Source organism: Lissotriton vulgaris, chromosome 5 (assembly GCF_964263255.1).
Source record: "Lissotriton vulgaris chromosome 5, aLisVul1.2, whole genome shotgun sequence".
NCBI classification, from domain to species: Eukaryota; Metazoa; Chordata; class Amphibia; order Caudata; family Salamandridae; genus Lissotriton; species Lissotriton vulgaris.
In genome coordinates this window covers 1,252,318,554-1,252,343,425 of record NC_141693.1, presented here as the reverse complement: position 1 = coordinate 1,252,343,425, position 24,872 = coordinate 1,252,318,554, and the positions used below count along the sequence as shown (strand labels likewise).

Genomic DNA, 24,872 nt, shown 5'->3' with positions numbered 1-24,872 from the left:
TCTGCTCCGAGTAGATTTTTCTTTTCTACTTCAAACTACTTTTCTTTTCTACTTCAAACTACTTTGCTTCGCGTTAATGGGTTCGTTGTGGGACTCAACACCTGCGTCGCCAATATCGAGTGTAATAACTCGAGGACAACGTGGTTCAATTAGGTCAACTTATATACATTTATTGAGTCCCACAGGAGTCAGCGACAAGTGCGGCTGCACAGTTCACAGGGGATTCACCAACTGTCATCAAACTGTCACTGGTTGCCTGACGCACAGCACACAGTCGGCGCGAGGCTGACGCTGAACAGGTATCGCGCGCAGGGCACGCAATAAGCTAGAACATTACAAAATTGTTGGCAGAAATTCCCAGAATTTAGTGTGCAAGAGTGGGCGAAGGGTCTCTGATTTATCTGGGTTCTGAAATCAGCTACCTCTGGAGCTGCGGGCAGTGAGTGCTCCTGCAATGTTTAAGAAAAAACTTAAAACTGGCTTTTTGTGTAGGCCTAATCATCTGTTGCTCCAATCTTTGCGTCTCATGCCAGGACACTTCTAGAAATAGCTGCATGCGCTATAAATTGCCATCATTATCAACAACAATTTTGTGATACGTCCAGTTAAAAAAAAAAATAAGTAATGCATTTGCTGAAGAAATTTGTATCTACTCATGTGGCATGCCACTGTTTGCATTAGGGACCAGAAGGTAACTTTGTGGCCCCATATATAGACACTTGTAGTTTTTTTTGCACTAGGTATAGCTTTACAGTTCATTAGATGATTTATGATTTGTCAAGCTTCTGTTTTATGGTTGCTTCTGTGATGTGTGAGTTCAATTTATAGCACATGCGTAATAGATTCTGCACAGGTAAGCTCAACTATCCCTGCTATCGACTACAGGTAGTAGGGAACGTTTCATAGTTTCTTTGTCTTAATGTAAAAGACCATTAATAGTACATACCAGTAACCTCTTGCCTGAGATTCTAGTGGTCAGCATAATGTACACAGTACTGTTCTTTCAAGAGTGGGATGTAGTATGAGCAGTAGGTTTGACGTGTGTCGTTGTGGCTGGACAGTGTTTGTGCAGTTGTTACCTATCTGCAGAGGTTGTGTTTTGCAGTATGCTTATTGAAAAGCTGCTCGTGGTGGACGCTTGTCTGAGGGGAATCTTAGAGCCCTGGATAGTGCATGTCACAAGTCCAGGTCCTCTGGTAAATTGAGGTCAGACAATACGAGCTTCATTTTTAGCTTCTTCCGTCACATCCCATTCGGCAACATCTCTCAAACACCGAGCCACTTCTGGGGTATGTGGATTCCAGTGTATAGCCAGTCTTCGTCTGGCCAGTCATTGTGCGGGGTCTACAAACTTTATTTTCACTGTGCTCCTCGTATGATAGGATTCACTGCCCAGCATAAATACTTGCAGCACTAAATGGTGTTCTAACTGTAACCAGCCCACATGTATATGTTCACTGCATGCTCTGAAGGTTATGAGGCTGGCATTTGAGGTGAAGGTATGTTGCACACATTCCTGGTCATATCTGGGGTCCTTTGACCTAATTTGTGTAACATGGCCAGTGTTATATATGTGCAGTGAACATAGCTTAATAGGATCAATCGGATGCGATTGTTATCAGGCACTTTTTTGAAACTTAAATACATGTGTCCTGCTTTTTAAATACCTTGCAACCTGCTCTATGAACCTTCCTTAGGGGTGACTTGTAGGAATTAAAAAGAAAGGTTTAGGCCTAGCAAAAAGTTTATTATGCCTGGTTGTACTGGCAGTTTATAACTGCAATGGCAGGCCTGAGACAGGTTTTAAAGGGCTTCTTTAGTGGTTTGCACAATGAGTTCTGCATTCCAATAGTTGCATTTAATATACAGGCCATGGTTACTTGTTATACTATATGCTAGGGACTTACAAGTGAATTACATGCACTATTACAGCTTAGGCCATTTTTACCACGTTTTCAAGGAAGAGCACATGCACTGTACTACTGGTTAGCAGGAGTAGAGTGCATAGAGTCCTAAAAACCAACAAAATGGGGTCAGAAAAGGAAGGAAAACATCTGGGAGACCATATAGAAAGGGCCTGGTCCAACACTGAGGCAGAGCATAATTTAGAAATGAACATATAGAAAATGAGATGGATCTTCGGTTATTCCCTCAATTATCTGAGATTGGGTTCAATGTGGATATGTGGAAGAAAGAAGTTCCAGAGGGATGAGCCCTACAGGTGGAAAGATATTTCCCAAACCTCTTCTATCTTGCTGAGAGCAAATCAAGACAGTGTTAGGAGCCTGCATTTAGACTACTGGTCAGTCAATATTTTATGAATAATTTGGAGAAGTACTTTTGGGCTCTGGTTGCAATGTCTTGCAACATTCACATGGTTTTGCTGGTAAGCCTTTGTTTAATAGGCACTTCTAGCTTCTTTAGGGACCCCCATAACTAACCCCTTGGGACTAGGTTGAATGCCGCCCTCAAGTCGAAGAAGCTAGGAGAATCCTGAAGCTCTCCTTACCCAAATAATAAGACTGCATCACAAGAATTATGCCCACGTCTGCTGGGAACCCCAGGGTGAGCTAACTGAATGTATTTCAATAAGAATGGGAGTAAGGCCTACGCTCATCTCAGTTTATGTGAATGAAGTTATAAAAGCTTTTCTAGAGAGTAATCATGACTCCACCAATCTAGAAGGGGCCCAAGTGCCTACACTTCTATTTGCAAATGATAGGCTCTTGCTGTCACGAATGCTGAAGGGTCTGCAGTTGCTAATTTTAATGCATACTGCGAAAATTAGGGATTAGGAATCAGTATAAATAAGACCAAATACATGGTGCTCAAACCACATAAGACCTTTAGAGGGAATAAATGCTTCCGACAGAAAAGGCTTGAACGTCCCACCAAACCTAAGTACTTGGGTATAATGCTTGATAGCATGTTGTCCTGGACTCCATATATACAAAATCGTAGAGTCTTTCACCAACAAAGCACCATGGCATTACTCAACAAGCACTGGCATAGCCAATAGGTCTTGCCTTTAGGACCTTATAAGTATTTAGCTATGCAGCACAATATCCTGGTGCAACAACATCAAGTGTTGCATGGCTAAACACTTATAAGGTCCCAAAGGCGAGACCTATTGGCTATGCCAATGCTTGTTTCTTTTACACAGGTGTGCCCTGAGGCAACAGCAAGATTTAACAACTGTGTTAAATATAGATTCAGGACTAGCACAATCCACCTCAGACTTGTCTTGGATCAAGCCTAATACAAAAGTAGAGGGCATTAGAGTTAGTCCACAAGATGAAACAAAACCTCTGCATTAAGTGTTCTCCAATGTGACTCTTACTTCACTTTCAAGTGTGTGTGAGAAATTGTGTGTGTGCATGAGAGAAAGCATGTGAGAGTGTGAAAAAGTGTGTGTGTGTGAGTGTGAGAAAGTGTGTGTGTGAGAAAGAGTGTGAGAGTGTGAAAGTGTGTGTGTATGTGTGAAAAAGTGTGTGTGTGTAAGAGTGTGAAAAAGTGTGTGTGAGAGAGTGTGAAAAAGTATGCATGAGAGAGAGTGTGAATATACTTCTAAACTGCCGTTCCTAAAAGGTTGCTTTTAACCGGCCCATCTCTGAGGTGTCTTCTAGCAATCTAGCTCAAGCGTCGGAGGAGAGAACTAGAAGAAGCAAGAAAATGTTTTTATACTCTCCTTGCCAGGCCGTAGGCCTCAGATAGAAATGCAAATGTGTTAAACATAATGATTTGCAGTTTCTTCGGGAAAATATGTCCGGAGAGCGATGTGACTTTTTGATTAACACCTGGCCGGACACAAAAATGCGAGGAACATTTTTATTGTTGTAAAAATAAACCAGTATCTTAATTCAATGTTGGGTATGTGAGACAATGGAAACAAATTCTGCTGGCACACCGAGTGGTAAATTGATTTCTTTTTTAAATGTGGAAAATGCACAAAATAATTTAGGCAGTAGTTTGGGACGGAAAGATGTACGAGGCATGGAACACAACTCGTCAGGTAACAAACCCGTAGTGAGGTGAATATTACAGTCCATTTGCTTGTGGTTCAATTGTCGTATAAAAAAGGAGGGAGGGAGGGGGGGAAGGTAGGCAAGTGGCAAAAGTGAAAGTGATCGGTGGATGCTTCCAGGGGAAGGAGGATCAACATGTAATGCCGGTGTTCTAACTAGATGATCTCCCCCGTCGGTTTGGTCTCCCCCGTCATCAGAGGGGAGCTTAATACGCATGCCCAGATGCGAAGGGGGAGATCATTCCGATGGGGAGATCATTCCGATGGGGAGATCATTCTGGTGGGTAGATCAAAACGATGGAACACCGGTCCTACCCGCATACTAGGTCGAGGCTGGCGAGTGGTGTGCGATGTGAGGGAGGGGGAGAAGGGAGGCAAGCAAGCAACTTAATGACCTGTGACGGAGGAGACAGATGACGGCTGCACGTGTGCACGCTCGTGTGATTGCAAGCGCTAGGACAACCAGTAGCACTTTGAAAACTCACCTACTAAATGTCTCTCCGAGCAACGCATGCACGCTGGCTCAGCGAGACCTAAATAGCATCAGGTACCAATATCCAGACTCATTTCCTCAGCCATTAAAGTGTACAAGCCCAGAGAATGGGTAGCTGCCTTATGTGGCGCCGAACTTTGGGAAACAGACAATGCTGAAAAGTTGACATTGAGTGAGAACAATGTTGGAAGGTCCTTATAAGATCTCTCCAAAAGTACCCCTCTTCTTTCTCTGTTGATCTAGCCCTTAAGAGAGTAGAGCAGGCTGCAGTCTTAAGACATCTGCTCTGGTGCGTGAGGATTTGGACAGTACAGGATTGTGCTCCATAGAGGCAGAGAATGAGGGAACTACCGGAGTTGGATAAATTCACCATATTCCCGTGGTTCAGTCTTGTTAAATTAGGCTTAAGGTGTTTTTGGACTGATCCTCACTCTTTGACTACGTTCTCTAAAAGCGATTGTAATTAACTTTTTGGTTATATGTTACTGATAACGTATATCAAGGTTCCAGGCCGGGAGATTGCCAGCCCAATTTTTGGATGTTAAACCGAGATCACATTTTGAAATTTTTTTGGAAAGCATAAAATCCCAGTTTATATAAAGTTCGCTATGACATTTTAGAAATTAAGTCTGAAAGGACAAAAGGGAAAAATGGCAATGGTGACTCTGGAGGGTGTGTGTATTTGTACCTTGCGCAACTGAATGTCAAAGAAAACGTGTCACATATTTTGTTTTTTTGTCCAGTGCATGCAAGGCCATAAAGGAAATGGTTACGTCCATTATGCCTTTATTTAGGGTTCAGTAAATATTAAGGGCCAGATGTAGGTAATCCCAGTTTACCGACTCTTAAATACTGAATCATTACGATTCGGTATTTAAGAACAGGTAAATGGGATGTAGGTAATTTTTCGTTAAAAATTACCAAATCAGTAAGTTTTGGTAATTACCAAATCGGTATTTACCGATTCAGTAATTGCCATTCATTCCTATGGGACTGGAGGCCCATAGGAATGAATGGCAATTACCGAATCGGTAAATACTGATTCAGTAAAAGGGGGTAACATTGAAGGGTGGCAGGGTGTCACTTTGACACCCTGTTGAACCCCTCAATTGTGTATGGGTGCACATGTTGCAGACATACAAGCCCTAAGGGCATGTATGTCTGCAACATGGCACTGTTGGAAAAGCAAAAAAAATGTTTTTTCAAAGGTTTTCATTATTTACCACCAACTTCTAGTTGGTGGTAAATAACACATCCTTAACTGAGGAATGCACTAACTTGAGTGCTCCCTACATCCTGGATTCGGTAATTTACCGAATCGGTATGTTAAGAATTCAGGGCCCGATGTAGGAGCCCTGATATGGTCGGAAACGGCGGACTTCGGCCGTTTCTGACCGGTATTAGGGTTTTCTAATGTAGGAGCATGCTTTACAGAATCGGTATTTTGCCGAATCTGTATTTACAGATTCTGTAAAATTACCGAATCGGTAAATACAGACTCGGTAAAAATACCGATTCTGTAAAAGCACATGTAGGTAGCACACCTTTGAGTGCCGCAGGCCTTTCAGATTCGGTATTTTACCAGCCAATCCAATTGGGTGGTAAAATACCGAATCCAGGTGTATGTATGTATGTATGTATGTATGTATGTGTGTTCTTATATAGCGCTCGATTTTACCCTTGGGCATCTCGGCGCTTGCCTTGGGAACCCGTCCTGGTTTTTCCCTGTGAGATCACCCGTGCTGGGCATCCCCAAGGTGAAAGCCAGGCATCCCGCCACGTGGGGGCCATTGTGGAGATTTAGCAAGCTTGTTGCCCAGAGCTGCATAGTGTGAACTCGTGCTTAGAGTGGGCACCGAAGCGAGAATTATCGAGTCCGTGGACAATTGGGTTCAGGACCCTGCCACGTCGGGAATCGAACCCTGGTCTGACCTCAGCTTCAGGGTATGCCTCCTCTAACCAGTGAGCCACACTTCTCCTGCATGCACACCTGTGCCATGTGACAGACAGACATGCCCTTAGGGCATGTATGTGTGCCACATGGCACACATGCCTGTATTTGGGGTGCTAGAGGGTGTCAAAGTGACACCCCCTGCACCCTTGTAGGAATCAGTAATAACCGAATCGGTAAATACCGATTCGGTATTCACCATTGATTCCTATGGCCTTCAAGGCCCATAGGAATCAATGGGGGATACCGATTCTGTATTTACCGAATCGGTAAATACCGAATCTTACAGATTCGGTATTTACCAATTCTGAAATACCTACATGTGCCCCCTTCTATTTTACCACTTCTTAAATACCGAATCGGTAAAATTCGGTATTTTAGAAGTGGTAAAATAGAATTACCTACATCTAGCCCTCAGTATTTTCAGTATTTTACTGAATCCTTAAATTACCGATTCGGTAAAATACCGAAGCCTACAAAAATGCCACCTACATCTAAAAAGCCCAATATCGGTCGGTAACGGACGAAATTCGGTAATTTCGGCCTTTACCGACCGGTATTGGGCGACCTACATTTGGCCCTAAGAGTCTTGAAAAGTGACACACCCCCTCACACAGGGCCAGATGTACGAAGCCTAATACCGGTCGGTAACGCCGAAATTACCGAATTTCGGCCGTTACTGACGTAGGGGCCTAATTTAAGGATTCAGTAATTTACCGAATTGGTAATTTAAGGAATCGGTAAATTACTGAATTCTTAAATACCGATTCGGTAAATTAGCGACTACTTAATGTAGGAAACAGTCAAGTGAGTGCTTTTCACTTGTAATGATTCGTTATTTACCACCAACTACAGGTTGGTGGTAAATAACGAAAACCGTTAAAAACACAATTTTGTGCTTTTTTAAAAGTGCCATGTGGCAGACATGTGTGCCACATGTGCACCCATGCACTATTCAGGGGTGCAACAGGGTGTCAATGTGACACCCTGCCACCCTTGAATGTGTTCCCCATTTTACCGAATCGGTATTTACCAATTCAGTAATTCCCATTCATTCCTATGGGCCTGGAGGCCCAAAGGATTAATGGGAAATACTGAATCGGTAAATACCGATTTGGTAAAAAATACCGAATGAATACCTACATCCCATTTACTGATTCTAAAATATCGGTAAAATTCGGTATTTTAGAATCGGTAAATCTGGATTATCTACATCTGGCCCACAGTGTTTAGTCTAAGTAGCTATTTATTGAAGTAGGGCTCCTACGGAGGGCAGGGCTTGAATTTGTATTTCATTTTCAAAGATGCTATTACAATTTTGATGGCTAGCTAAACCTCCTGTATTGTTTATTGTGTTTTATGTCTGTGAAAAAAACCCCAATAAGAATCTTATGACTATACAGACAAATTTCAGTGGTATTTATAAAGTACTTGCACTTGGTTTTTATAGTTTTAACTACCATCAAGTGATTGGTATATCTGGGGGACTATTCTAGGGGGATAAATATAATGGGAATTCGTAATACTGTACATTGTGCATTAACTTTTTAACTTTTACCATACTTGTTAAAATGTCCTAATTGCCTCGTGCTAAGTTCGTGTTATTAGAGATGGGAACTTTGGTTTTAAATGTAACGAGACGCATTATGAATTTAGAATAGATAAATGTACCTTGATGGTGTCTAGCATTAGCAACACGTGAGGCAGCTCTCCTCGAGCCTTAATGATTCGAAGAACAATTTTCCTAAGAGTCTGTCGCCTGCTTTTGTATAATCATGAATGACAAGTTATCTGGTTTTTAAGATTATTCTGTTCATTGCATTATATTATATTATGTTTTTGAGGAAATAATTTTCCTGAAACAAACTATTTGTTACTTCTACTAATGGGCAGCTTTTTGAGCATTCTCTGGGCTGAGGTCATATGGTAAGAGTATTTTAAAGTAAAGAAGCGGGCCACAAAATGTGGAGCTTGCCAAAGCCTTATCAGTGTTTTGCTTAGTAAACCTTCATAGATGGCTTTGCAATAATTGATACATGATAGAGCTACTGGCATGACCAGAACAGTGTGTCCTTCAGTCTGCAGAAGAGGGAGCATCGAGCGCATGCGACACAGGTGGGAAAACATGTTTTGTGTCACCGAGTTCACCTGGGTAAAGAGGGAGCATTCTCTGTCGAAGATGAGGCCCACATCCCTGACAGTGTTCACATGTATGTGAGGGCTGAGCAGAAAGAGAGTGGCAGGCGGTGATATGAGTCTCAGGGTTTTCAGGGCCTTAGAGAAGGATATCGGCTTCAATGCCTTTCATTGAGAACCAGCTGCCGGTCATCCACCATTCACTTTTGTGTTTTGATGTGTGCTTGAATATTAGTGGCAGAAGCATTCTTTGTGACTTTTTTCATGTTCATGCCAAATAAATGTCAATTCAACAGATCCTAAAGGTTCTTGATTAAAGTTACTGAAATGCATTGTTGTCCCACAGGTTCTGAATGACTTCCACTATCAAGGCTACAAGGATGCTGTTCTTTTCTTACATAGTAACAGTAAGTTTAGAGTACCAGGGGTATATGGATTGCATGAATCCGCATCTGTTTATATATAATTTGCTAGATCATGAAATGCCTACTAAAAGTAAATACCCAATTAATTGATAGAATCCTATCTGCACTCACCTGTCTTAGCTGGCAGGTTTTCATATAATGTAACCACCTGTGGTGTAGCTATGCTGATGGATTTGAGATCAGGCCCACCTTAAACTGAAAATTGCTTAACCCCTGCCTTTGCCAAGCATTTGGGATAAGGAGAAAGAGAGAGAAAGAGCGAGAGAAAGAGAAGAGTTGGTTTTCATTCCATTATTTTCCAATACAGATGAACAAGGTCTCTTTTCTTTAGTTCATGTATTTATGTTAAAGCTGATGTATGAAGTACAACACCGCACCACTGATACCCGCCTATAGGGCATTTCTGACCTGTGTTAAATGTTTGTACTATTTAGCTGAACTGTCCGATTAGAGTGATGCAAAGAGTGTAAACATTGGGTACGATGCAAACCTTTTGAGGCTGATACATCAAGCATTGCATTTGATTACCTCGCTACAATAAAACTGGCCATGGTAATCTCGGTCTAGCTCGGCCACCGAGCACAATGCTGTTGAATGACGTGTTTGGCTACAGGATAACCTTGGAATACAGGAAGAAAAGAAAGGCCACGGAGCTCATGGGAGGAAGGGTAACCCACACGAAGTAGACTCCCACCGCCAAGAACAGTACAGATCCATTAGGATATGTGTAGAGGGAAGGCTTGCTGGAGCCAATGACCAAGGAGAAAGGAGGAGGAGATTGTGGTTGGACGACAGGGGCGAAGGACATTGTGGGGATGGCTGAGTCATGTTCATGAGATCATGGCAACCAGTCCCTTGGGTACCCTGAGGAACCAGAGAACGGTAAGGTAGGCATGGCATCGTGGCCAGGGAATGCGGGTGGGAAACTCACATGGGTTAGGTTTGTTGGGACAAGTTAAAAGCGTTGCCCAATGGTCATAGTATGCTGCAGGAGTGGTGTGGGGCAGACCCATGGGATCAAGAATTATGCAGAAATAAACATAGGGCCATCGAAAGCAAGAGAGGGAAGGAATAGCCCAAGGCCATGGTACATGCAGGGTGCGTCACAGTGTGTCCTTCAGCAGGCGGACCAATCGGTTCAACGAACACAAAGAAGGAAAAGTAGTGTTAGGAAGTGAATGGAGGGGGGAACCCGCGAAGACAGGCTTATGGATCGAAGGAAGTGGTGGAGAGACAAAGGGCACATTGATGCCTTGGGAAAGAGGAAAGCTTGTAATGGGAAAGCCTACGTGACAAGGTAGATAGAAATGCATGGGTACTGTAGGCTGGGAAGGGAGAGAAGCCTGATAAGTGAAGGGCTGGTGGGGCCAGAGAAATAGGAGCACCTGGAAGAGACTAACCAGGGCACGGGGGAAAAGGGAAACCTATACATCGCAAGCCGGGCATCGGTGAACAAGGTATGATCGTGTTAATTACTAAACTATATCCCCCGTGAGCCAAATGCCAGGCTCACAGGAATGCACCAACCATGACAAACTCCAGTGATGCCACTGGCACTCACATTATCAGCCCCATCCTGGCCCATTCCCTTCTAAATTCACGTTGCTGGCCTTTCATCCTAGACGAAGACTGCCCCTCCATGCCTCCATGATTTTTCCTTTTTGTCCTCATATGCCATAAAACACAATGAGCCATACCAAAAGGTGTTCATTGACTGTCTGCCATCTGCTGAATCTGAAAGAGTGAGAATGGTGGGGAAACCCCCATCCACCTCGCCACCTCTGCAAATTAGACTTAGTCACAGGACCACAGGAACTCGGGATTACGCTCTATCTATACAGTGTAAACAGTCCAAAGCCTTCCGCCTTCCAGCTTCTCTTACAGTTCAGCTCCAACTACCCCTAATTTGTTTGCAATGTTAGTTAGTCTTTATGTTACCTTATGTATTTGGCTCACTCTGAATAAATCAATCAGGGGCTTCTAAAGCGCGCTATTCACCCGTGAGGGTCTCAAGTCGCCGAGGGGGGACGGGGTGCAGCTCCAGGTAAGCCGAAAAGCCAGGTCCTGAAGCTCTTCCTGAAGGTGTGCAGGGTAGGGGAGCATCTAATGTTGACTCGGAGCTCTTCCGCCTGCTCTGGTTCTGCAGATGAGCAGGTTCTCTGGTAGGGTGAGGTTGGTGGAGAAGAGGTTTCTTTTGGGTATGTGGAAAGAGATACTTTCGTTGAGGTATTTGGTCAGATGTTGTGGAGGGATTTGTGGGTGAGTGGCTTCTCGACCAGTAGCATGGGTGAGTGGCTTCGCGACTTGGAGCCATTGGAGGTCTCGTAGGTGTTGGGTCATGTGTCCATGGCGCGGGATGCAGAGGAAGAGTCTGGCTGTGGTGTTCTGGATGGTCTGGAGTTTGTGGAGCAGGGATTTGCTGATTCCAGCGTAGAAGGCGTTTCCGTAGTCCAGTCTGCTAGTTATGAGTGCCTGTGTGAAGATCTTCCTGGGTTCAGGGGGGATCCACTTGAAGGTCTTGAGAAGGGTGCAGCGGGAGTGTAAACAGGTGGAGGCGACACGTTGATCTGGTGAGCCATTGTGCGGGAGGGGTCTAAGATGATGCAGAGGTTCCGGGCGTGGTCCGTCAGGAAAGGTGGGTTTCCAGGTGTTGTCCCAAGCGGTGGTGGAGGGTTCAAGGATGAGGGCCTCTGTCTTCTCAGAGTTGAGTTTTAGGCAGCTGTTGCTCATTCAGGCTGCAACATCTTTCATTCCTTCCTGGAAGCTGAGTCTGGTGTCTTCAGGGTTTTTTGAGAGAGGATGAGCTGGGTGTCGTTGGCGTAGGAGACTTTGCTGAGCCCATGCTGTCTGACGATGGCAGCGAGGGGGGCCATGTAGATGTTGAAGAGCGTGGGGCTGAGCGATGATCCTTGGGGTACTCCACAGTTGATCTCTGTGGGTTCGGGGAGGAATGGTGGGAATCTGATCCTTTGGGTTCTGCTGGCAAGAAATTATCCGATCCAGTAAAGGGCGGTTCCCCGTATGCCAATGTCATGGAGTCTGGCTGCAAGAGTGCAGTAGGAGACAGTGTCGAAGGATGTGGAGAGGTGTAGCAGGATGAGGGGCATGTGTGGCCCTGGTCAAGTAGTACAGGGATGTTGTCTGTTGCGGCGGCGAGGATGGCGGTCTCAGTGTTGTGGTTGCTGCGTAATCTGGATTGGAAGGAGTCGAGCATGGCGTTCTCTTCAATGAAGGGGGTCAGTTGGGCATTGATGAATTTCTAGGTAACTTTGGCTGAGAAGGGAAGGAGGCAGATAGGTGGGAGGTTTTTCAGGTTCGTCAGGTCAGTCGAGGGTTTCTTGAGGAGGGGCTTGACCTTTTCCCGCTTCCAGTCATTGGGAAAGATGCCGGCTTTGAAGGTGGCATTGATGGTGTGATGTAATTTGGCCAAAATGGTGGTGCCTGCTCTGTGGAAGATGTGAGGCGGGCAGAGCTCCGTCGGGGATCCTGAATGTGTGCTCTTCATTGTCGTGGTGGTGTCTTCGGTGGTGACAGGTGTTCAGGTGGTGATGGTGGCTGGCTGTAATTGCTGGAGGTGAGGGTGGTTTCTAGGGTCTGTTCGCTGAAGTTGTCGTAGAGGGCCTTGATTTTCAGGTGGAAGTAGGAGGCGAGCTTGTTTAAGAGGTCCTGGGACAGTGTGATGTCAGTGGCTTCGCTGGGGGTTTGGTGAACTGCTAGATGATTTTGAAGAGCTCATTTGAGTTGCTGGCGTTATGAGGATTTTGTTCTGGATGAGGTCCTCTTGGTGGCTCTGAGTTTGTGGTATTCTGTCATGGTGTATTGTAGGTGGTCTGGTCTTCGTTGGTTTTGCTGTCTCTCCATTGTTTCTCGAGTCGTCTGCATGAGCATCTGGCTTCTTGGACTTCGGCAGTAAAGGAGGCCGTTTTTCTGGGGCGTAGTCTGTCACGGTGACAGAAGGGTGTGAGCTTGTCTGCGCAGCTGATGATCCTGGGGTGTCGTTCCGTGGCTGCTGATTTGGCGTTTGTTGTGGTAGAGAGGGGGTCATGGATGAGGGTGGAGTTGAGTTGCTCCACTGTGCCATTGCTCCAATTCCTCTGTGGCATGTACAGGGCTGGCTTGCGTGCAGTGGTGGTGCTGAAAGAGAAGTGTGCACAGTGGTGGTCTGTCCAGAGGGGCTGCGAGGTGTAGCTGATGTGTATGTTGGTCCCTCCTGCGAAGATGGGGTAGAGGGGTGTCTGGCCTTGTGGGTGGGTGTGGTGACGAGCTGCTTCAGTCTGAGGTTGGCGTGGTTGTCCAGGAGGGCAGTGGAGTCGGGGTCGCTGTGGTTGTCAAGGTGGACGTTCAGGTCACTGATGAGTATGTAGTCTGTGGAGATGATGGCGTGGGGTCGGATGAGGTCAGCAATGGTGGTGGTGGTGGTGAAAGGAGTGCGAGGCCCTGGGGGTCACTAGGCGAGGGTGCAGCAAAGCGTGGTTCTGGGGCTGGTCTGGATGTGGAAGTAGAGGTGTTCGGTGTTGGAGAGGGAGTCACTCGTGCTGGAGGTGAAGAGATGGAGGGAGCTCTTGTGTGTGATGGCGAGTCGTCCTCCTGGGCGGTGGGGGAGGTCCTTCCTCTGGCTCTTGTAGCCCTGGAAAATGGCGGTGGCGATGTCGGGCGGAGGCATAGTTTGTCCAGGTTTCCGTGAAGAAAGCGATGTCTGGTGAGAGGGTGTCGAGGATGGCCCAGATCTCTATGGCATGTCTGTGAAGGTAGTGCACGTTAAGGATGATGCCCTTCAGGGCTCGGTGGTGCGGGCATTCGGCCTGGGAGTGGAGGTTGTGGGGGTGCAGTGGATGGTGAAGGAGTGTCGGCATTGTTATGTCCATGGGTTGTGTTTGGCGTCGACAGCTGGCAGTTGTTGTTTCTTCAGGGGTTGAGTGCAAGAAGGGCAGCTGGGTCGTTGTGGTAGATAGTTGGAGAGCCAGGGTCCCTGTCACTGGTCCAGGTCAGGCCGCTGACGGGCGCAGACAAGCTTGTAAAGGCCCGCTAGCTGCAGGGCCGTGCATCAGCCACCATTAAATAGGGATGGGGAGGGAGGTGCAGCTGGGAGGGGGGAGCGGGAATCTGCAGGGGGGAGGGGCCATTGGGGCAGCAGCGGCAGGAAAGGGAAGCGGGAAAAGGTCAGAGAGTGCAACAAAAAGAGAATGTCACAATAAGGCAAAACAGAGAATGGCACAAAAAGGCAAGGCAACAATACAGTAAAACGAAAGGGCACAGTAAATGTTTACGGCAACACATATTAACCAAAGTACAAGGCACAATTGCAGAGGGACTCAAAACGGGCACAATACACTCTAGACAGTGGCTCGATCCCCTACCTGTACAGGGCAGCGGCACAGCACAGCAGCAGAGCCGCAGAGGGAGAAAGCAGGTCTCTGGCCGTGCAGTTTAGTATCTTCTGCTTTTCCTCCCGTGTTCTTCATTTCTCTTTCTAAATCATGCTCTGGACTTTTTTCCATGGTTGGATGTATATCTAAACCATTTTTTGCCTGTGTTGAAGCATGAATCTGCAGTGCAGTTAGGTATCTTATGCTTCCTCTTGGTTGCACGATTGAATTGCAGTGACCACTTCTCTTGATGAACGTCACCTTTGCTGATGACTATGTAATCAGCACCTCCTGTCAAATGTACTCAATTTGATATGTGCTTAATGTTGCAGAGTGACCCCTTTTGGGTGATCAACACCCATTTTTTAATTTTGTGGGGACTTACCTGCTGGTTATTTTGAACTCTAACACAAGGACTGCTAACCAGTTCCATTTAGATGTTAGCTGACCCCTAAAACAAAGTCAAAATAGGCTTAAAACCCCATTTGTCGTATCTAATTTTACTACAAGATAATTGTATATGGTGTATAAACTACACATATGGCATGTAAAATTAAATGGCACATATGGACTGAAGCATGATATTGTGCCTTCTACTTTGTGACCCAGGAAGCATGACACCAACCTCTAGTAGGGCCAGGCCCCCTGCAGCCTGCAAGCTCTCATGTTTGTAGCATGGATTTTAGCATTGCATGCTCCTACTAGTCAAGGACGAAGCTCTGGCCCAGTGAAATGGCTCATAGAGTCCCTAAAACCTGATACTAAGATCTAAATAAGTCACCCCTAAAGTCACCTTATTTCCCTTACAGGCATAGTTTCAAGAAGTGGCACATGCCTAAATTAATGCTAGCATGTACCTACAGTGCATACATCACCAACAGTTACTTTCACTGTTTTGGATTTAGCTGTTCCCATAGGTAATACTGGTTAGGCAGATTAAATTACCATTTCCTCATTATCCAAAGGGAAACACCTATAGAAAATGTCCAAGAGCATTTCCTAACTGTTTTAAAAAATCCTATCCATTGGTAAAGTCAGATTTTCTATAACTAGTTAGGAAATATAACTTTCATTAAAACGTATATTTACTTGCCTGAGCCACGGTTGGCTAATTAGCCTGAGCCAGCAGCTGCTGACCAGCACTGCCTGTAACGAGGTGTGAAATTCCGCCCACGAGCCACAGAATAGACCACTTTAACTCCCTTGCCGACCTGAATAGGCAAATATGACTCATTTGAGTTGAGCAGAACATTCAGGATGGGGCTGCTGCTCCTCCTGCTTGGACATACCGTGCCAATCTGCATGACCGGCCTGTTTGAGGCAATTGTGAAATGTTTGCACAGTTCGTAGGGTGTCACATACCCACAGGCTGGTAAACCCTACAATGCTGGACCCTCACCCAGTCTTCCTCTGAACCCTGCTGGACTAGTGAAATGATGGCAGGTGGACTGAACCTGCTGCACTTTGCATCTGTGACCTGTGGGAAGGACCCGGGGAGTTTAGATCCCAGTCCACTTGAAATCCAAGGAGAGAAACAGCTTCAAGGATCATAAGGCTGATCCCCTGGGTGGCTTCAGGAACATGAAAAAGCTGAAGAAGAGACGGCCTCAACTCATTTTTGTCTACGTTTCTTAGATGTGAGAAATGGAATTTAGTTGCATATGTGCCTTAATGTTTATATGTTTACTATGAAAATGTTAATTGTCATGCGTGACTTAATGTGTGCAATCACTTATAATTAATCAATTGGAATTTCATTTTGTACCTTCTTGAAGACCACTAAAGTCTTAGTATAGCTTCACATTTACATGCATTTTAAATGAACTATAATTCTATAACTCCATGATGTATACTGCACATTTCTGCTGAATTATGCTAGCAGTGTAGCCTATTTGTAAAGTTGGCACTGAAAAGTGAAGATTTTAGATGGTAGTAGAGCCAGCTCCAGCTCCTACTAGTTCGGACTGTATACTTCTTCCCAGGTCTTCTCACATTCCTTACCACAGAAAGATCCTGGCACCTGGCAATGTGTTAGTTTCACTTCTGGCATGTGTTCCCGCGTACATTCTCTTTTATTGAGAAAAACTGTCTAAACCTAATTAAATTAGTATGAATTTTAGCATTACATGCTCCAAGTAATCAAGGACGAAGCTCTGGTCCATTTAAATGGCAATTGCCTTGCTTAATATTTTAATGTAGGCTGACTATTTTGCCTTCAAAGCATGTTAGATGTCTCTGATCTATCCTCAGCATTATTTTTTCTTTTACAGATGAGTCATTTACGGACTTCATTACAACATTCTAGCTTGTTTACCATACTTAACATCTTGCATATGAATTCTTTTGTGTGAAAATATGAAATATGGTATATTATGGAACCTGGGGACTCAGACTTAAATCTGCTATTTAGGGTGAGTCTCCATATAACTTGTTTCAAGGCCACTGGTTTATGGTGTTGAGCATCAGTAGGAAAATGGTTACACACAATCTTACAAAAAGTAAACATAAAGCATGACTTTATTATCTTCCCACTGACCCTTCATACTGTAAGCAGTGTAATATACGGACTTTATTGTCATGTAGTTCCTATATGACCTATAAAGGATCTGCACGTTTGGATAAAATAAACGTTGGGATTGGTGGCAGACTAATTATGTGCACCCCCAGTGGGATTGGTGACAGACTGATTCTGTGCATCCCGAGATACGATGCACTAACCGGATACGTTAGCCTGTCTGTATCAGCTATCTCACAGTGCCACTATAATCTGCTCTTATCGGGGAGAGACTAGTTCTTAGCAACCTCAGAACATGACAACTCTGATCCCTCAGAGTCGTAGAAACAATATACTACCTTTCGCTCAGTCACTCATGCTCACTTAGTTTGCCTCAGAGAGATACACAGAATAAACAGGCTGGGTGTTTTCAATAAGAATTTATTGAACAGTTGTTATTCTATTGTAGAATAGATGAGCTGCAACAACCATTAGACAGTAGCAGAGATATTTGATTAGAAGCATTAAGAAAGTAAATGGATGGTACAGCTCTACCATTTTGCAACAACTAACTGTACCTAGCCCCAGTGTAGGTTTTATGCCAAGAATCCCTCTAGGATCTAGTCCACCCCATTATCGAGAATGAGGGAATATGGGACCCCGTCCTGGTCTCGAGTTGGTCACCCTGTGAGGGATGTTAGACCACTATGAGCAGGAGCGACTGTATGCAGGAACGTCAGCATCTCTTTTCAGTGTGTCAGCCAGGAAGTCTCGGTCTCCTCTATCGTTCCAAGCAAGACATGATGTATATATTCCCATAGGTCTCCCCAGGGGTCTTACCTTGGTGTGTTCCTGTGTTAGCCTAAAGGATGACGTTGGGCCTGAACTTTATACAGAGATATTATACAGAAAATGTTCATCCTGCTGTTAGTCCTGTGTGCTTCCAAGAAGCCTCATGCATGATGTAGGAGATTCGAACTAGAGGAAAAACCTGCCTTCTGAATGCAGTGTTGAATCTAGGTAAAAGGTCAGTCCCTAAGAAACCTTATATATGGAATGTAGGGAAGTATAAAGGTGAAAGGTTGCAATGATACCTGTGCCTGTATAGCACACCTAAATGGAATATAACATTATCAAGGCCTGTCTGTAATTCTGCAGATGTTCCTATGCGCCAAAGAGTATTATGAGTGAACACATTTACAATACAAGCACCAGTGCCTGAAAAATTAGATGTGCACCTTTCTTTAAATAAATAACAAGCAGTTATGAAGAGAACAATTGTGGCTGGCTAATAAACATGTTTTTGACAAGGCTTAAATAGAACAATTTGTAAGGCAAACAGTGTAGAATTTAATACCATCCAAAAGTGTGAGCACAAGATGCAGGAAGTGATGCCCAAATAAACAGTGTAAACAATTGGTTCCTCAAATACTGTTCAGGTGTGGTGATTGATTAAGATGTCATTAAAGGAAACTGGAGCAACAGACTACACCTGCGCACGAAGGACATGTTTTTCCTTAATAAATGCCACCTTCATTTGCTTTTTACAAGACGTGAGACTGTACGCCATGGTAGCTGGATATCTGAGGGCACGAAATAAGGTGTTGATGATCGAGGCCTAATATTCAACACTAACTGACTTACTTCTTGAAATAAGCGGTAGATATGAGGATCCGATGCACATAGGGGTCAGGGTTCACAACGTGTTGAATAGAGGAACGAGATGCCTATTTGGCGGATGCATACTCACAATCGCCTTGAGGAAGTTCACATGTGGTAACGCAGCACTTTGGCTGTCTTTTGTTATCACCAAAGATAAATAAAGACAACTTGGAATACATATAATTCGAAACTGGACTTGTATCTAAATGAACTCTACATTTTCAGTGCACCACCATTTGTGCAATTTGGAAATGCCACAATGGTATAAGCAAAGTACCAAACCTATCCACGTATCATAGCAGACCTAACATATTATTATTATAAATATTACAAAACGTATAATGTGCATAGCTATGCCTAGGGGTTTCCCGGTGCAGGGTGGGAGTAGAGAAAAGGATGAAGTGTTCTACATATATGTTACAAAAGGAAGGTTTTTAGACCCTTATGAAAAGCAAGACGGGATGTCAAATTTTTCAGGGGAGCTGGCAGGGAATTCCATAGTAGCCACCCTAAATAGGAAAAAGAACGGCCTTACATACGAGCTAGGCGGGTCTTAGGTACAATGGGCCTTATTTATGAAGGCCTTGCGCCACCGGTGCGTGTCTTTTTCCCATTTTAAAAGTCACGTAAAAGTGGCGCAAGTCCTTCATAAATAAGGCCCCATGAATCGAGTCAGCAGAAAGGATCTCACGGGACAGGAGGGACGGTATAGGTGGACTAAATCAAGAAGGTATTTACGGGCAGATCCATATTTGACCCTAAACATATAGCAAAGAGCATTGAACTTGATACATTTCAACACAGTCAGCCAGTGAAGATCGTGAAGAAGGCTGGAGATCGAGGTAAACTTGGTAGATGTTAGAGGAGCCCGGTGGCTGCATTCTGCACAAGTTGCAGTCTGTGGATAGTGGATTGAAATTGAAATTAAAATATTTATAAAGCGCACGACTACCGAGCGGTTTCTTGGCGCTAGGGATGCAATCCCATGGGCAGGACAGGAAGCAGGCCGCTAATGTGGAAAAGCTTGAGAGAAGAGGAATGTCTTGAGAGCTTTTCGGAACTCTAAGTAGTGGGGGGAGGACCTGAGGGAAAGGGGAAGAGTATTCTAAAAGGCGGGGGCAAGGGTAGACAATTTAATGCCTCCCGATTTCTTCTTCCTAAAACGAGAAACAGAAAGAAGGGATTGGGAGGAGGAGCGCAGTTCTCTGCAGGGGATGTAGGCCTTAATTTCAGAATTAATGAAGGCAGGGGCCGTCCCTGCCCGGGCCTGGAAGGTTATACAACCCATCTTGAAGAGGGCGCGTTCCCGGATGGGAAGGCAATGCAAGGCTTTAAGTAAAGGGGTGACGTAGTGAGCTTAGGGAGATTATAAACAAGTCGGGCGGCCTGGTTTTGAACCAGCTGTAGTCGCCGAAGGTCATGGGCAGGGACACCAGTGTACAAAACGTTGCCATAGTCGAGTCGGGAAATGACCATGGCTAAAAGAATAAGTTTAAGGGCAGAGAGGGAGAAGAAGCATGAAATCTTTCGGATAGTGCGGAGAATCAGGAAACAAGATGAAACAACTGAGCTAATCTGGGAGTGCAGGGTGAGGTGATCGTTCAATTTTATCCCTAAAGTCTTCACTGAGGAAGAGGGGGGGGGACCAAGGGAGGAAAGCCAAAACAAAGAATTCCAGGGACTGGAGCTACCACCTGTAAGGACCAATTCGGTTTTATTAGGGTTTAACTTCAGGTGGTTGTAGTTCGTCCAGTCCCTGATAAAAATCATAACAGATTAGAAATTGTGAATGGACTCTGGGGAAGAGGACAGATTGAAGATAAGCTGGAGGTCATCGGCGTAGTTTTAAACCGTGACCTCCATCTGCTGTAGTGCAAAAACAAGAGGAAAAATGTATAAATTAAACAAAAGGGGGGACAGGGAAGAACCTTGTGGAACGCCACATTGAACCTTGCAGGAGGGTGCAGGGCAGCCTGAGTGCGGTCCCTCAGGAAGAAAGAGAGCCAAACCAGAGCAGATCCCCTGATGCCAGCCGCCCTGACACGGGTGAGAAGGATGGAGTGGTCAACCGTGTCAAAGGCGGCGGATAAATCAAGAAGGACCAACGCCTGGGGTAGATTGGTGTCTAATCCCTCTCTGAGTTTGTCCATGACGGAGAGAACTACTGACTCCGTAGAGTGCGCGGGGCGAAAGCCTGCCTGACAAGGGGCTAAACAGCCATTTTCCTCAGCGAATGCACTGAGCACTTTAGTGACGTGTCGTTCTAGTATTTTACCTAAAAAGGGGAGGAGGGAGATGGGGCGATAATTTGCCATAGAGGTGGGGTCTGCACCGGGCTTCTTTAGAATAGGGATTATTATAGCAGATTTGTGTGGGTGTGGAACAATGCTCTGAGCAAGGGAGCCATTGAGAAAGGTGAGAGGGGGCAGGGGGCAAGCCAAATAGATTTGTCCTAGGATACGTGCAGGGCAGATGTCGGAGAGGGATCCTGACTTAACCCTTTGAAGTAGGTACAAGATCGTCTCCCTGGTCAGGGGAGGTATTTGATCGAGATATGACGATTAAGCGGGGGCTGAGGATCGGAAAAAGAGGGGGAGGGAGGTGGGATATTAGACTTAATTGTTGTGATTTTCTCAATGAAGTAATTATTGATAGAGTCGCAGATGGCCTGGGAAGGGGAAGGTTTGAGGGTAACTCTGTCAGAAAAGGTTAGGACCTACACAATAGTAAAGATTTCAATCGGTTGGTTTTCGGCAGACAGGATTTTCGAGGAGAAATAATTAGTCTTGGCAGAGAGAATGGCTTTCTTGTATTGGTTAAGTAGTGAGGTGTATTGAAGTTTGAGTGTGGAACAGTAGGCGCGTCTCCAGGCGCGCTCTGCCTGCCATACTGCGAGTTTCCTCTCTTTGAGTTCAGCGTCAAACCACCTATTTGCGTCATTGGTGCGCCTGGCAGTAACGCGTCTCAAAGGGGCCACTTGGTCGCACCCTCTAGTGAGCCATTTGTTAATAGTGTCTGCTTGGGAGGAGGAGGAAAGATCTTCAATATTAGGGCTTGAGGCTGAGAGAGAGGAGCAAAGGGAGGCCATATCGACATGGTTCCAATTGCGTGCCCAGGTGTTCCGGGTAGGCCGGGTCACCCCTCCTGCTGCCGACTCTTTCCTGCCTGCTGCCGCGGATCCGAGCGACCCAGCCGCCGCTGAGCCGCCCATCAGTGCCGGTTTCCCGCCGCTGCCTCCCTGTGGCCCCGCTCACCACCAGCCCATTGGCTGCCCCACTCCCGCCTCCCAGCTGACCCGCCCTCCCGGCTCCAGATTTATGTCGCCCCCAGAGCGACCGCGCAGCGGACGCGCGCAGCAGGAGCACCGACTGAGCGCTGAAGGTGCGCCAAAGGTAAGCCCGTCTGCGCCCGTCCGCGCCTGGACCGCGCCCAGCGCCAGGACCCCTGGCCCCCGCAGACCCCAGCCCACCCGCCGGACGTACGACGCCGCCACCCTCAACGCACTCAACGCCGGCCGATTCCCGGGCTGCTACCGAGCCACCCCGAGACGCACCCACGGACCCTTCTGCTGCAACTCCTGCAAGTTCGCCTGCATCCGGACCTGCACTACTCCAGCACCAACCAAGACCAAGACAAGCAACAGCAGCAGTCACCTGAAATGCATCCTGCTCAACACCCGCTCCGTCCACAGACACGCCATTGAGATCTGGAACCTGCTCGACACCGCAGCCCCAGACGTCGCCTTCCTCACGGAAACCTGGATGAACGCCTCTTCAGGGCCCGACATCGCCATCGCCATCCCAGACGGCTACAAGATCATCTGAAGGGACCGCATCAACCACACCGGAGGAGGCATCGCCATCATCCACAGGAACACCATCCGCATCACGACCAACACCAACGACACCCTCGCACCCGCCGAGCACCTGCACTTCCAGGTCCACATCAACCCCAAGACCACCCTCAGAGGCACACTCATCTACAGACCCCTGGGACCACGCACACAATTCAGCAAAGACATCGCCGACTTCATCAGCCCGCATGCCCTCTGCTCGGACAACCTCGCAAACCTGGGACTCAAGCAGCTGGTCACCACCCCCACCCACTACGCCGGACACACACTCGACCCCGTCTTCTCATCCAGCAAGAACATCGCCTTCAGCCATGCCACCGGACTCCACTGGACGGACCACAGCTGCGTCCACTTCAGCTTCGGAAGGACCACGATCCACCACCACCAGCAACAGGTTGCACGCAGAAGCTGGAACAAGATCACAGCCGACCAGCTCGTGACCTCCCTGAGCATGAACCCTCCCACCAGCACAACGAACCCAAGTCAGGCGGCCACCAACCTCACGAAGTGGATCAGCGACTGCGCAGACGAGCTCACCCCCCTGAGGACCCCGCCTAGCAGACCCGGTAGCAAGAAAGCCCCATGGTTCACCGACGAACTCAAGAGCTCCAAGAAGAACTGCCGAGCCCTCGAGAGAACCTGGCGCAGAGACCCAACTCCGGACAACATGGCTGCCCTCAAGCTCGCCACCCGAAAGCACCACCAACTCATCCACGCCACCAAGAAAACCGCATTCAAGGAACGACTGGACAACAACTCACACAACAGCAAGGAACTCTTCAACATCGTCAAAGAGCTCTCCAACCCCAATGCCGGAAACAACGACATCACCCCTTCGCAAGACCTCTGCAACTCCCTCGCCTCCTACTTCCACAACAAGATCGCGGACATACACAACAGCTTCAGCACTCAACCGACGCACGCCACGACCGAACCACCGCCCCCCACCACCACCCTCCACGCCTGGACTCCGATCAGCACCGAAGACACCGTCCGCACGATGAACTCCATCCACTCCGGATCTCCGACCGACCCCTGCCCTCACCACGTCTTCAACAAGGCCGACGCTGTCATCGCACCCCACTTGCGGGACATCATCAACACCTCCTTCGACACCGCTACTTTCCCGGAGAGCTGGAAGCACGCCGAACTCAGCGCCCTACTCAAGAAGCCATCAGCCGACCCCACCGACCTCAAAAACTACCGCCCCATCTCGCTGCTCCCGTTTCCTGCAAAAGTCATCGAGAAGACCGTCAACAAGCAGCTGGCCGCCTTCCTCGAGATGAACGGATCCCTTGACCCCTCGCAGTCTTCCGGGCCAACCACAGCACCGAGACCGCCCTGATCGCAGCCACCGATGACATCCGAGCTCTGCTCGACAACGGAGAAATAGCGGCCCTCATCCTCCTAGACCTCTCCGCGGCCTTCGACACTGTCTGCCACCGTACCCTAGTACAGCGCCTCAGCAACGTCGGAGTCCAGGAGAAGGCACTGGAGTGGATCATCTCCTTCCTCGCCGGAAGGACACAGAGAGTCCGCCTCCCTCCGTTCAGATCTGAAGCCACCGAAGTCATCTGCGGCGTTCCTCAAGGCTCCTCGCTCAGTCCAACGCTCTTCAACGTCTACATGAGCCCCCTCGCAGACATCGCACGCCAGCACAACCTCAACATCATCTCCTACGCCGACGACACCCAGCTGATCCTCTCCCTCACCAATGACCCCGCCACCGCCAGAGCCAACCTTCACGAAGGGATGAAAGAGGTAGCCGAATGGATGAAGAACAGCCGCCTGAAACTGAACTCGGACAAGACGCAGGTTCTCATCCTTGGATCCTCACCCTCCGCCTGGGATGACTCCTGGTGGCCCCCCGCCCTAGGCAGCGCACCCAAACCAACAGACCACGCACACAACCTGGGCTGCATCCTGGACTCCTCCCTCTCCATGACCAGACAAGTCAACGCCGTCTCCTCATCGTGCTTCAACATCCTGCGCATGCTACGTAAGATCTTCCGGTGGATCCCCACCGAGACCAGGAAGACAGTCACCCAGGCACTCGTCACCAGCCGGCTGGACTACGGCAGCTCCCTCTACGCCGGAACCACCGCCAAACTCCAGAAGAGACTCCAGCGGATCCAGAACGCCGCAGCTCGACTCATCCTGAACATCCCCCGTCGCAGCCACATCTCCGGACACCTGAGAGACCTGCACTGGCTCCCGGTCAACAAGAGAATCACCTTCCGACTCCTCACCCACGCACACAAAGCCCTACACAACCAAGGCCCAGGATACCTCAACAGCCGCCTCAACTTTTACGCTCCCAAACGCCAGCTTCGATCGACCGGCCACGCCCTCGCCGCCGTCCCCCGCATCCGAAGAGCCACCACAGGGGGACGGTCCTTCTCCTACCTCGCCGCCAAGACATGGAACTCCCTCCCGACCCACCTCCGCCTGGCCCAGGACCACCTCGC

At 47.3% G+C, this 24,872-nt stretch overlaps 1 protein-coding gene across 2 annotated transcripts in view; it reads left to right on the top strand.

The window, feature by feature from the left end:
* Positions 1-24,872, top strand: part of LOC147712416 (omega-hydroxyceramide transacylase-like) — a 565,370-nt gene that overhangs the window by 356,161 nt on the left and 184,337 nt on the right. For both annotated transcript variants that reach the window (XM_086923103.1, XM_086923104.1), the window contains exon 5: positions 8,951-9,011. In XM_086923103.1, the coding sequence (XP_086779229.1) occupies positions 8,951-9,011 (61 nt within the window). The remainder of the gene's footprint in view (positions 1-8,950; positions 9,012-24,872) is intronic.